This window comes from Pseudorca crassidens, chromosome 15 (genome assembly GCF_039906515.1).
Source record: "Pseudorca crassidens isolate mPseCra1 chromosome 15, mPseCra1.hap1, whole genome shotgun sequence".
Classification (NCBI taxonomy): domain Eukaryota; kingdom Metazoa; phylum Chordata; class Mammalia; order Artiodactyla; family Delphinidae; genus Pseudorca; species Pseudorca crassidens.
This window is the reverse complement of record NC_090310.1, coordinates 45242568-45257373: the sequence shown is the minus strand read 5'-3', so window position 1 is coordinate 45257373 and position 14806 is coordinate 45242568. Positions and strand designations below refer to the sequence as shown.

At 46.4% G+C, this 14806-nt stretch overlaps 1 protein-coding gene across 4 annotated transcripts in view; it reads right to left on the bottom strand.

The window, feature by feature from the left end:
* LOC137207503 (kinesin-like protein KIF16B) overlaps positions 1 to 12625 on the bottom strand; it is a 278846-nt gene extending 266221 nt beyond the window's left edge. For all 4 annotated transcript variants that reach the window (XM_067707442.1, XM_067707444.1, XM_067707443.1 and 1 more), the window contains exon 1: positions 12485 to 12625. In XM_067707442.1, coding sequence (XP_067563543.1) covers positions 12485 to 12531 — 47 coding nt within the window. In that variant the 5' untranslated portion in view covers positions 12532 to 12625. The remainder of the gene's footprint in view (positions 1 to 12484) is intronic.
* Positions 12626 to 14806: the final 2181 nt, after the last annotated feature.

Here is a 14806-nt window from a genome sequence, read left to right as displayed (position 1 = left end):
ACCCTTCAACACCCATGCCTCTCTCGCACCTTCACTGAGCACTGTGTGAAAGTTTGGGATCATGGGGCAGTGAAAGCTCTGTCTTGCTAATTTAATCCAGCCACAGTTCAAAGGTATGCCCTCCAAGGAAAAGCTCACACACACAAAAAAATCAGTTTCTCTTACACAGACAGCACTTACTGTCTGCTGAATGAGGGTATGAATGAATAAGAAATGGCAAATCAATAACTAAAAGCACGGTCTAAAGGCTAAAGAAAGATGGTAGAGAAAGTAAATGGGATTTATCCAGGACTGACTATCAACAGCTGTCTCTCAAAAGTCAGAGTAGAATAAAAGGAGGAGGGGAAAAGATGGTAAAAGCAGAAACAACCACAAGATCCTCTGACTTTTTAAAATCAAAAGAGAGAGGAATTCCAGCCAAGATGAAATTAGAGACAATCAAATCAGTTTCAGAGCACTTATGTTCCAGGAAAGAAAGAATAAATTCCTTCCACTGGTCCTTTAATTCATTTATTACTCATCAGAAAGAACAGAAAATCTGAAAGCTGTTTGTTAGTAGAATGTACAGGCTAAGTTAACACTTAGGTTATAGGAAATAAGGTTCTCTTGGGGAAAAGCCCCATCAGGGATTAAAGGTCCCCACCTGTCCTTTGCATTGACATGGGGAACAATTAATCCAACCAAGGTGTTAAGAGCTCAAACAACCAAGGACACCAGGAGGCAAAATTCCTCAATCCTTTGAGTGGACAGAGGTACTGAGGTGGTGGGCGGGGCAGTTACCTATTCTCATCCTTAATATATCAGTATAGTCAAAGTTGACCCTAAGAACAAGAAAAGCTAAATTAAAAAGGAGATATTTTACAAGACAACTAAATGCCTTGTGTCATCTTGGACTGAATCTTGGACCAGAAAAAAAGACACTATTGGGCAACTTGGGAAATCTGGATGAATCAGATCAGTGGATAATACTGTATCAATGTTACTTGCCTGGTGTTTAATTATACTACAGCTGTATAAGGTGAAAGCTACACGAGAACTCTGCACTATTCCTGCAACTTTCTGTACATATTTCAAAATGAAAATTTTTTAAAAAAGAAGAAAAACATCTCAATTGGATCATCATATATGAGCACCGGCCCAGGACTCCTGACATTTTTCTCACAGTTAGTTGCCCTTCTATCTGCTCAAGCAGAAATAGCTCCTATAAAAACACTAACTTTACGAAAAGAAAGCCAACAGACCAAAATCCAATATTTTTAAAAACTTTATCTCTGCAACTTGTTTCACTTCCGAGCTAGCCTCCATCACCTTGAATCAGTTTTTCTGGAAAGCTCCCTGGGGAACTTGAAGTCCCACTTAGAGGGAACTCATGAAGTGGTTTACCTGTGCCCCAAGCTGAGTCACTGTGATGGCTTAGACTCTGTTTAATAAATCCTGAAAATAAGAATCAGTAGGTGCACTCGGCAAGAGACCAAGACACCATGAAGCCACGAGAGCTTAAGAGAGCAAGCTCCTGATACTGGGTATCCCATGGTGGACTCAGAATCCTAGACTCTTTGAAGTTGAAAATTCTCATTCTAAGCTTTATTTATCCTCTTGGGATCAAAAGCCCCACCCTCCACCCCCAGCTTCCAAGAGGAAAGAGGACTGACTTTCTAACAGCATCCTAATTTCAATGTTCCCTCATGTAGAAAAATCACATTTTACCAAGTTCTGCTCTGAATAATAGATTCACTACACTAGTGTTTTCAAACCGCCAATCATAAATTAGTAGATAAAGACCATCTTTTTTTTTTAATGAAATAGTAGACCGTAGAAACATCAACATGCATTGGGCTGATAAAGGTCTTACTGCAGATGTTTTAAATGCATAGTCCTGTACAATCGTCACCAACCTTCCAAAGTACAAATGTCCTTCATTTTAAATGTGATTAATCCTTCTTCACTAAGTCAGAGGGGAAAAAAAAATGTTTTAAATGAATCTTATATTCACAATAACTTTTATTAGAAAATCTGAAATGTGTTACAAGGGGCAAAAAATAAATACTGTTGCAAACTGAAGTCAAAAACTTTTCCTGCAAAGTATTTCCCTCAGATATGTATTAATTACAAAGAGGAAAAAATATAACAATACAGCAGAGAAACCCAGCAGACACCACCTTGACCAAGGGACTGACGTGGACATCACCAGTAACGAGACATACTGGCATCATGACCCCCCCATAATAGGAAATGAAGGACACTTATGTGGCTTTCTTGCCAAAACTGCATAACTTCAGTTTAATCATGACAAACCGTGGGAGAAACCCAAACTGAGGGACATTCTACAAAATAACTGACTGGCACTCTTCTGAGACTTAGAAACTGTCACTGACCAGAAGAGATTAAGAAGACATGGCAACTATATCCAATGTGGGATCCTGCACCGGCTCCTGGGACAGAAGAAGGACGTTCTCAGGAAAACCATGTCCAGTTACCAGGGCTGCACCACGCTGATGCCTTGGTCCTGACAACTGCACCGTGGTTACGTAAGACGCTGATGTTAGGGGAAGCTGAGTGAAGCATATATGGGAACTTTACTGTGTAATTATTTCAAGTTAAAAAAAAAATCCTTTTCTAAAGGAACAAGTGTGTTCTGTCCCATAAACTATATATCATTGAAACATAGTGTTTAACCTCCAATTCTCTAACCTTAAGAGATAAACATAACACGTATTTGATGTGTAATTTGTGTATAATTAACTTAATACACAGGGAAAGCCTGAAGCTTTCCCCAGGCTCTTCCTCAGCTCTCTTCTGCCTCCCCAGCCTAATACCCAACAGGAGGATCATCAAAATTCCCTTCTGCTCACGGGAGCAACGTGAGGCATCCCACGGATGCTGGGCTTCGGATCCCGGATTCCTTAAAAGCATCCACATACTGAAAGACTGGGGAGGAGATGACAGTTATTAATGCAACAAATATCTTCTGAGTACCTGTCTCTGCCAGGCACAGTTCTAGGCCCTAGGGAAACAGACAAACCCAACAAGGTTACCAGCTCTCACCGAGTTTATGGGCAAGAAGCAGGGAGACAAGAAACAAGAAAACAAAAATCCTTTCACATGCATACACATGCCCATGCACGTGTGCACACACGCACGTGCACACAAACTCAATAATGGTAAATGCTGTGAAGCCAGGAGACCAATGCAATGTGATAAAGGCTTCTCAGAAGAAGTGACATTTGAGCGGGGACCTGATCTTTCTCTGATCCCCAGTTTCTTCATCTATAAAATGGAGCTAAAAATATTCACCCCTGTGGGATTGTTGTCAAGAATTGAATTAGATAATGATGTTATAAGACTTAACAGAATTCCTAATAAGTGAGTGAGTGGCTAGAAATAGTCACTGGGGACAAAAATTACTTGTCAGGGCTTCCCTGGTGGCGCAGTGGTTTAGAGTCCGCCTGCCCATGCAGGCGACGCGGGTTCGTGCCCCGGTCCGGGAAGATCCCACATGCCGCGGAGCGGCTGGGCCCATGAGCCATGGCCGCTGAGCCTGCGCGTCCGGAGCCTGTGCTCTGCAACGGGAGAGGCCATAACAGTCAGAGGTCCGTGTACCGCAAAAAAAAAAAAAAAATTACTTGTCAACACCATTACGGTGAAAGCACTTTCTCAGTTGACTTTAAATTCTACACATCCCATTGAAATTGCTCCAAGTGTCTATGAGTAGATTGCTGATCACAGAAACAGTTATTTCCCCTCCACTGGGCAGCAACAATGAATAATGAATATACTTGGAAATGGACAGAGCAGGAAACACACATGCTCAGCCCAGAGTGGGCAAGAGTGAAGGAAAGCTCCAGGCCCCACCAGCAGTCGTGCCTGATGTGAGTCACTGGGCCGAATCCAAGGGAACAATGACAACCTTCCCAGGAAGGACTTCTCCATCACGGAAATCAGCCAGAGGCTTCAACCTGGGGAAGGGCCTGGGCGTGGTGGGGCACTGTCACATCTCCCCCAGGCCGTGTAAGTCTAGCCGTAATGTATTTCGTTTCATAAAACAGGCCTCAGCAAGACTGCATCCCAATTCCAGGACCCACAAAAATAGAAAAAGCTACTGAAATAATTTAGGAAGTTGATCATGAAATGAGAATGTGTAGGCTAAATCAGCTCAGACCAGAGTGCTATCTACGTACTGCACAACTGGACATTTCTAAATAACCTCTGACACACACACACACACACACACACACACAAACTTCTCTGCCAGGCCCAGGTTTGCGATGCCCAGGTGAGGGCTGGGGTCTGAGTGCCTCACACAATCAGTAAAGGAGATTAGATTTTTTACAGGAGCCAAACTGCACAGGTGAACAGGGGTGAGCTCTCTCCTTCCTTTAATCCCTCCGTTAACTGGAAGGGCAGCGACAGGTGCCACCTCCTGGCCCCCACCGCCAGCCTCCCGCCCCCAACCCCACTAGCATCCCCTCCTACCCCTCAACTAAAACAGTTCCCTCCAGAGACAGGAGCCAATCACCTCCCCAGCCAGCTGGGCTCGGACCTCGACCAGCAGCACCTCCGATGCTGGTGACCCCCTCTCCTCTCCCTTGATGACCAGGACGTTCACTCTCCTGCTTTTCTCCCTTCCGGTCTCCATTGCCTGGCCCTCCACTCCTGTCCGCTTAAGTGTAGTTGTCAGTAACAGGTGATTATAAAAAATAATAGCAGCTCTGATTTGTTGAAAGGATATTACATGCCTGGAAGTATGCTAAACACTCTCTCCATATACACCCTTCCATCTAATCCCCTCAACAACTTATGCACTATCATTTTACAGCTGCGGCTCTCACACGCTGTGGCTTCCGTAGCCTTTTACAACTCTTAAACATAACTGAAGAGCCTAAAGAGCTTTTATTAATGTTGATATACCCATTTATAGTTACCATATTAGAAATGAAAACTGAGACATGTTTGACACAATGCACTGCACACAGACTCACGACGTCATCACACATCACGTAGCTTCTCGAAAACTCCACAGTACCCTCGTGAGAGATGAGAGTAAAAACAGCAAATATCTTACTATGGGTGTGAAAACAGTTCTGACTTTGTAAACCCCCTAAAATAGGCTCAGTGAGTCCTTGTTTACAAAAGAAGAAACTGAGCCCAGGAGTAAAACCAACCTGCCCAGGTCACTCGGCCAGCTACTGACAGCTCGGTCTTAACCCAGGTCATGCAGTTCTGCTATCCCACCCCTTCTTTCTTTACCATGGTCCTCCTCAGAGACAACATTCACTGCCACCACAGCCGCTACCACCTTCAAGCGACCCACCTCCAAATATGCGCCTGCAGAGCTGATAACTCACCTGAGTTCCTACTGCCTGCAGCCCCACCAGCATCCTGAACCAACTCAACTGACCACCATGGCCCTCCACCCCAACAGGCTCATCCCACATCCTGACCTTGGCAAAGGTCATTCGTCCACTTAATAGGGCCCCAAGCCTCTCAGTCATCTGACTCTTTGCCTCTCTATGTCCTACTGATTGGTCTTCAGAATGTCTCTTGCAAACGTAAAAGACAGGATATAAGATAGTTATACGTTATGCTGCTACACAAACAGGAAAAAAAGACTGGATTTAAATGCACCAAAACTTTAGGAGGGGTCATCTCTGGATCCGTGGAATTATGAGCGATTTTCAATTTGATTTCTTTGGTACACTTTTCAGCAGACGTTTTTTACAAGCATACATTATTTTCACAATCAGAAAACACCGTGAAGGTTTTTTCAGGGTTTTGTTTGTAAGTTTCATCCTTTGACTCCTCCTTTTCTGTTACTTACATCGCCAACCTGGTCCAGAATCCCATCCCTACTGGTCATACTCCAGTTCTCTGAATGGTCTGCCGGCACTGGCCTCTGCCCAGTCTAAAGGACATCTGAGGTCTCAGGGTCTTGCACCCCAGAATATGGCAGGAAAGTCAGTGGGATAATAGTGCATAAAAGGCACTTAGCACAGCACTTGGGAAACAGTCAATCAATGTTCACTGTTGCTGGAATGCTGGTATTATTTCCCTACACTGCTATATTTCTGAAAAGCCATCAGCAGCTCCCAGTGCCTAATAATAGTAGCCAATATTTATAGAGCCCTTACTCTGGGGCCCAATACTGTTAGCAAGGGTTACTTCATTCAGTCATCATCTCAGCCCCACAAGGGGGGTCCTGTGAAGATCTCCGTCTTACAGGTGAAGAAACTGAAGCACAGAACACCTGAGTAAAGTGCCAAGACCCAGAGCTAGGAAGGTGCAGAGCCGGGATTCAAACCCAGGTCAGGCTTACTGTCCAGTAGAACTTTCCACGAGATGGACATGATCTATCTGCCTTGTTCAGTATGTAGCTACAGAGCATTTGAAATGTGACTTGTGCAACTAAGTAACTACATTTTACATTTTATTGAACAGTTAATTTAAGGAGCTGCATGCCGCCAAGGGCCAGCACAGGACTGCAGTATAAAAGCCCAAACTCCCAAGCTTAATAAAGAAATGTCCTCACAACACCCTGCCCACCGACCTCTCAACTAATCCTTACACAAAGCTCCAGTGAGTCCAAGATCCCGGGTAACTGTATTTGGTGCCACCTGCCAGCCATCCCCACCCTCCTCTTATCTGAGTCTTCTGTACAATGGAGGGGCTTTAGAAATGAGAGTAAGAGAGACTTCAGCTCCAATCCGGACTCCACCGCGACCTAGCTGTGTGACCTCAGGTCTCTGAGCCCCTCATCTGCAGAATGCGGCCACTGTGCTAACTTCCAAAGATCACCAGGCAAGCACTTCACAGACGCTCCCTAAATGGTGGCTGGTTACACCCCTGCTTCGGGGCTCAACTCAAACCCCACCCTCTCATCCAAGGGACCCTGGGAAGCCCCGGAGACCTCTTCCTCCAGCTTCCAGCATCCCCTCACAGATTCTGTGTTATCTGCGTGTGTGGTGTGCCTGTGTCTCTCCTCGGCCACCAGCCCAGCCGTCCCCTGAGGCCAAGGGCTTCTGTCATCAGCGAGCCCGGGGACAAGAAGTCACCAAGCAAAGGGCTCTGGAGGGAAGTGGAGCTGGCTCAGCCGCACTTTATTATCTCAGGGGTCTCAGTTTCCCGTCTGTAAAATGGGGTGAAAAGACCTCCATCAGTGAGCTGGTGTGAGGGGGAAAGGAAGTTGCCAAGGTGAAGAAATGAGCACGGTGCCTGGTGCATGGTACCATCTTGACAGACACCACCCACCCTTAACACGAGAGACTGGCGTCATCACAGACCCAAGAGGCTACCACTGAGCGATTTTCCCCAACACTCCTGCTCTTAAAATGGGAAAACTTCAGTAGAGTCTAAAGACATCAACCCCAGTCAAACTACCACTGGCGTTTTTTTCTTTTGTTTTTAACTTGATTGACATGACAGCAAATTCTACCTGAGAGGCTGATCGGGAAGAGAAGCTGAGAACCCTCACAAATAGAAGGCCTGGGGCGGACCTGCCTTATAAGACGAGAAAGTACATTATAACGCTAACATCTGGCCTGTTGCCAGCACTCAGCAAATTTTTTCTTTTTGGTAAAACATTTTTTAAATATGTGTTATGGAATAAAGGTACCATCATTCAATTCTAAAAGTAACAGTAATAATAACCGCCAATCTTGGGGCTTCCCTGGTGGCGCAGTGGTTAAGAATCCGCCTGCCAATGCAGGGGACACGGGTCCGATCCCTGGTCCGGGAAGATCCCACATGCCGCAGAGCGGCTAGGCCTGTGAGCCATGGCCGCTGGGCCTGCACATCCAGAGCCTGTGCTCCGCAACGGGAGAGGCCACAACAGTGAGAGGCCCGCGTACCGCAAAAAAAAAAAAAAAAGGAAAGAAAAAAAGAAAAAAGCCATAAGGCAGTGTTAAGGTTCAGGATGGGCTACCCCAAAATGCACCTTCACGGCATATTAATTGTTTTAAATTAAAGTTTCTTAAGAAACGGCCAATCCAACAGGGTCACTCTCACCCTCCTTTCTGTTTCCCTGAGAGCAGGAGAATCAATCTCCCATGTGAAGGGCACACTCCCTTCACATGTGGAGGTAGAAGGACACCCTTACAGTCAAAAATAGGGAATCTGGAGCCTTGTTATTTCTTTAACTTACTACCCCAAGCCCAAACTCTGTTTAGGCTCTTCAATAATTGGGCACACAAAACCTAAGTTTCTTTGTCCTGTCAATTCCTTACAAATTTGTTTCTTTTTCTCCTGTTAAATCTTGGGTCAATTTTATTATTAGTCTAGCCACAAGAACTCAAGAGAGCGGTAGAGGGAGAAATTTCCTCCTCTCGGACAGTAGTAAAAACAAATTCATCACATCTTGTCCTTAATCAAGCACTGGGTGTTTCTTGCAAGGAGGACTGGTGACCGCAACAGGCTCCTCCTCAGAGTCAGTATTTCACCACACTGCCCCATCCTTCAACAGCCTGGCTGCAACGGCCAACCTCACCTCCCTATCACTCCAGGCCTTTCCTTCGGGCTGGTTGCTTCCTCTTTGCCTTCAGCGCCTGTACTCTTATTTACAATAGCCAAGACATGGAAACAACTGTCCATCGACAGATGAATGGATAAAGAAGACGTGACATATACACATGTGTGTGTGTGTATATATATATATATATATATATATATGAATATATGAATATTATTCAGCAATGAAAAAGGAAATCCTGCCATTTGCAACAGCAAGGATGAATCTTAAGGGTATTATGCTAAGTGAAAGAAGTCAGAGAAAGAGAAATACTGTATAGATCGCCTTTATATGTTGAATCTTAAAAAAAAGAAGCAACAAAAAACAAAATAAACAAAAAAATAACTTAGAAAAAGAAAACAGATTTCTGGTTACCCAAGACAGGGGGTAGGGAATGGGGGAATTGGATGAAGGGGGCCAAAAGGTACAAACTTCCAGCTATAAAATAAATAAGTCATCATGTACAACATGATGACTATAGTTAACACCATTGGATAGTATATTCGAAAGCTGTTAAGAAAGTAAATCCCAAGAGTTCTCATCACAGGGGAAAAAACCATTTTTTTCTTTTCCTTTTTTTTTTGGAAAACTACATGAGATGATGGATGTTAACTAACCTTATCGTGGTAATCATTTCACAACATATACAAGTCAAGTCCTTCTGCTCTACACCTGACACACAGAGCGATGCGTCAATTACATCTCAATCAAACTGGGGGAAAATATTTTTAACAACTTCCTTCAATCCTCCCAGACAACCAGCTGAAAATTCTTTCTCCAGTGCCAGTGACTTTTTAGATAACTTTTTAAAATTACATACACAAGTTTTCAATTATTAATTATAACACCACCAATGAGCAAAGTAAAAACTCAAACAGTAAAGGGAAAAAAACCAAAAAAGAAGCCATCTATCTTCACCTGACACTCTTCATCAGCTCTCCTCCCCAGAGTTACCACTGCCAGGCTTCTTATGAATCACTCCATACAGGTATGGCCCTGTGTGTGCCTCTATGTACATATTTTTGAACACACACATTCACACAACTCTACTGTAGTGAGTGTGTATGTGGATATCTTGCTTTTCTCACTTAATCCCCTATCTTGGAACTCTTAAGATCAACACATTCTTTTTTAAGCACTACACAGCATTCTACCAAATGAATAGGCAATAATTTAACAAATCCTCCATCACTGTACATTTAGATCATTTATGATTTTTTTGTTGTTGTTCCAATGATGATGCAGAAACATCCTTACACATACTTCTTCGTAGGTAGGAATATAATCCATAAAATAAAATCTTAGCAATGAAATTCCTCAACCAAAGGGTTTTATAAACCTCTAATCTGGACAGCTACTGTCAAATTTCCCAGCATGGAAGTCTCAGAGGTCTTGATCCTTTATGACTCCATCACCAACACTCAATGTTCAGTTAATATTCACCAATCTCACTAGTGAAAAATGGTTTCTTACGGCCATTATAACTTGGAAGCCTTTCCTTATGAGTTAGGACAAGTACTTTTGGTTGGCCAATTGTATATGTCTTTCTATTTCACTCCCAACTTCCAGATCACTGTCTCCCCATGAAACTGCTCTTTGGAAGGCTATCAATGCTCTTGTCTCCAAGACCGAGGACCTCATCTTACTAGCATCCTCAGAGCACCATCTTGGCAACATCTGACAATAACCACCACCACCTCCTTCGGGAGACCTTTCTCCTTTTCCGCCATGACCATTTGCTCTGCTGGTTCTCCTCCATGAGCTGCAAGCCAATCTTCTCCCTGGAATCCTACAGAGAAGCATATCCCAGTGTCCAATCCCTGAATCCCTTTTCTTCTCACTGTAAACATTTTCTTTTTTTAAAATCTACTGAATATCTGTGCTTTATACATAAAAGTAAGATTTTCTCCTGCTGAGAAATTTCCTCCTCACTGTAACATTCTTAAACCGTCATCCACGTGCAAAAGATTTCCAAATGTCAATCCTCAGATCACCTGAGACCCATGTTTCTTACAGTCTACTGAACACCAGCAGAGAGACGGATGTCCTTCCCACACGTCGGACAGTGAACAGGGTCAACACCTGGGACAGCACTCATCCTGTGCTAGATGCTGTCCTTGTACTTGACACTTACTGCATCTCCTATAACTTTCAAACCCAAGAGAGAACGCACCCCCCTGACCGTCCACCTTCCCCAAACCTCTTCTACCTCCCTGAGCATCAAACCTCAGTTAATGACTCTGTGTTCTTCCCCTTTCCCCTCCTTCTCACCCAATGAACTGCCAAATCCCGTCAATTCTGCCAGCAGACTGCCTCCGTGGATCTTTCCAGGCTTCCCATCTCCACCTATGGCCAGACTACTGCTTCCTTACCTCTTGCCCTAATCCAGATGCCACCACAAGAGTTCTCTGCTGAGAGCACAGACATCATCACGTCCATCTATCTGCCCAAAGCACGAGGCTTTTGGACATGTTTCCTGTCTTCTCTCCACATACCTGGGCTTCAGGCCTCCACTGTCAAGGCACGCACCAGTAGCATCCCTCCCAACCCACCCAGGGTTTTATGAGAGTCCCACTAGTCTGCAGTCCCTCCCTCACCAGAAAGACACTCAGCAGACCTCACTTACCTTGTCCCACAGACAGCACCCAGCACAATGCCCGTGCATTTGGTAGGCGGCACTTAATTGCTTTCTAAAGCTACTCAATACAATCTCGTAGCATGCGCTCCAACACTTCTTTATTTCAAAGAAGGAAAGGAACTTCGATATACATGTAAATCCAAAATAAAGAACAATCTTTCAAAAACATCTAAATGACTCTGGGGTCCATTTGTCTTGTAGGACTGAATATACATAGAAACCTACGTATTTTCTTAGGACTTACAAAAAAGTCAAACTCCTTCCCTAAAAAGCTTTAGAGATAACTTAACAATCACAAAAGCACTGGTCTCCAATAGTTATAAACCAGAATAATGATTCCCTATCTGCCAACAGAAAAACAGATTCAGATGAGCCAAAGAAGGCTCCGGCAATCTCTTGATTTTATGATCTTCTGATGACCTCCAAAGTTGATACAAAGAAAGTAGCAAAGGCCATATGGTAAGTCAACTGTCCAACTTGTCTGAGAAGCCAATAAAAACAAATGGCCTTGTGTGAACTGCTCCTATCAATTGGGAAGGACACATCCCATTTAGATCTACTTCATTCTTTAAAGTTCTTTAAACCAATTTAAAAAGCTAACTCTTGTAAAAACTGATTAAAGTAGTCACCGAAAAGCAAACTATTCCTCAGTGAACGCAAAGTCAAATCATTCTGAAAAGCATTACTTCGTAGAAACATACAAGATTAAATTCTAAATGTGTTTATAATTCCCCCCCAGCTGTTAACAACAGCATATTTCAAACACGTGTACTTAAGTGTCCTTGATTTTTTTTTTCCAGGAAACAAAAGTTTTTAAAGTTTAGCCATCCACTCTTTAACCTTAAGTTAAGAACTGCTAAACTACTGATTAGAAGTTAGGGTTCAAGTTCAGGGAACTGAAATCACTTCTTAAGAGTTGAAAAAAGTAACACTGATAACAATTAGAGAACTTCTGAGTTGGCATAACTGGGGGGACTTCTCCTAACAGCTCTGGTGCCCTCATGACCACGCTCATGGATTTACACCCTCGTGAAACTGTTCCCTTGATGCTTTTTAAAGAGAGAAGAAGCAAACTTCTTCAAATTAATGGGACCTGGAAGAGTTAACAGGAATCTCCTCCGTGGCCTCGTGAACTCTCTACCCCCCAGGGCCCCTCCAGGGCAGTGTGAAAGGAACAGCAAAGCTTCAAGTGGTCCAGGCCCCCAGAGGCCACAGCCAGGGCCCAGTGGGCCGGAGACCGGCTCTTGACACTTAAGTCCAGGCTGGCCTTAGAGGGGAGCTGGAGACCAACTTCCTCCGGGTGGGGACGCCTCAGGGGCCCGCCTGCGCCCCGCCCTCCTACTCACCTGCGATTCATGGGCCGGACCCTCACGGCCACCTTGACCGATGCCATTGCTCATCGCGGCCCGGACCACGCGGGTTCCCACCTGTCCAGCGTCCCGCAGCTGCCGGCGGCTCTCGACACTTCGCCCGTGGCTCCCGCCCACTTCCCCCTCTGCCCCCGCCCCTCCGCTCCCGGCCGGACCCGGCGGCCCGCGGCGGCCCCACCTGCCCTGCCACTGAGCATGCCCAGAGCGGCTCCTGCCCGCGTGATCCGCGCCCCGGGCTTTGGCGGCGCCCGGGAGGCGCGGAGGGGCGGGGCCGGGTTGCCTGGGCGGGGCCTGGAGCACGGAGGGGCGGGGACAGGATGCCTGGGCGCCGCCGCCTGAGGTCGACAAATCTAGGCAGATCAAGTGGCCTGGGAACGGGGATGGAGTCATTTCAGGGAAGCTTAAAGCCCAACCTCATTCCTTTAAAAGCTGGGGAGGAGGAGGAAAACGAGGAGTTCACAGTAATTTACGGCCAGCGCAAGGACCCCAATCCTGGGGTCAGATTACCAAAAACAGTTTTTCGGCCCTTAACAAGGACCTGGCTTTACCCCACTGTACAGGTGTTAGCTCATGCAATTTACGGAGCAAGAAACTGAAGCACAGAGATTATCACAGCTTGATAATGGGCAGCTCCTCAGGTCCTCTCTGCTACTCTAAGGCTGTCCGAGCGCGTGTGCTCTGGACGCCTAAATTCAGGGATACAGAGAAATGAAAATAAAAAGGGTACTGGAGGTTTTAAATGTGGGCGAGAATGGCTATATTGGCTGAAATCAGATCTTAATTGGACTTTTTTCGCACTTATGTTACAGTTTAGTAGTTTTAAACTTAAAGGAGTTTGGGGTGGGGACGACCCTCTCCTCCGGGCCTAGGGTTTCTGGGAGAAGCGAGGTCCGACCCCGTTTCTTGTCGGGAGGCCCCGTCCCCGCCGCCCTCTCCCGGGAAATGCATATTCATTCATTCAGTCCGTCAAGCATGAATGCATTCAGGCATTCTTTCACACACACCCAGTGGCCCACCTGTTAACTGCGGGCCACATTAACCAAGGCGTCAGCTCTGCCTTCCTCCTGCTGCCCCATTCTGGGCCGCTTAGCCCACCCACCCCAACCCCAGTACCCCACGCTTCCTGCCTCGGTTCCCACAGCTGCCCCCCACCTCGGGTGGGGGCAGGAAGGCCCACTGAAGGCAGTGCCCATACTCAAGATCCACTGCGCCCCCATGTTCCTAACGGGGCCATAAAGGGATGCTCTGCCCTCACCCTCTCCCCGCCGGTATTTCACGCCCCCAAGGGCAACCAGGAGCTGCTGGCAGCGTCCCTAGTTCTAAGGAAGGCGGCCCGACTGGGTCGGAGGGACTACTCCCCCAGCAAGCCAAGCTATAATGGAGGCCGCAAGAAGTGGAGGCTGGGCTCCTGGGTTTGAGCCTCAGCTCCAACACTAGCTTTGGGAGGCGTCCAGTCTGCATTACTGGGCATCTCTGAGGCTTTTGCTTTATCTACAAAACAGGAACAACTCCTTGGAGTTGGTTCATGCTTTAAGTGAAATGATGTCTGCAAACATGTAACCCACTCAGACAAGGAATCGTCGCATCAGCTTCCCTAGAACCCCGAGGCTGGCCGGAAATCAGCAACCACGTGTTTCTAGAGCCGGGAGAACCCTGGCTTCTCCCCCTTGGGGGGCGCGGAGCTGGGTGCGGATTTGACCACCGGGCTACGGGGAAATCAGGAGCGCCGGATTCCGGAGCGGCCCGGGCATGCGCGGTAGCGGCGGGAGGGTTCAAGACGCCGTTATGGAGCTTGCGCGACGCCCGGCTGCCCGGGCAGGGGCGGGCCCCGCCTTATATGGGAGCTGCGCCGGGACAAACTCCGCGGGCGCCCTTCCCGGAGGGCGTGGCCCGACATCTCGGTGAGCCACCGTCACCCCTGTTCACGACCACCCTATCCGGGTCGGGGGCCTCAGCGCACAGAACGTGAGAGGGCCCCAGAGCTGGCAAAGCCAGCCCAATTCTTAAAGACAGCAAATTACACAAACTTTGTAGGAAGAATTCTAGTTTTACTCATTAAAGCGATTTGCTGTGTCTGGGGCTTTATTGGTTGGTAGTTTGGAATGTTTCAGCATTCATTCATTCATTCATTTTTCCAACATCCTATACTTGCCTATGAGCCCTCTGTCCCTTCGTGACTTTGCCATTTGACAAAACAGACCATCGCAGTCCTGCAGACACTTTAGTCCCACCTACCACTCCTGGAGCTTTTCAATATGAGGCAGTAAGTCTGCAACTCAAGCCGGGCAGGACGGAACA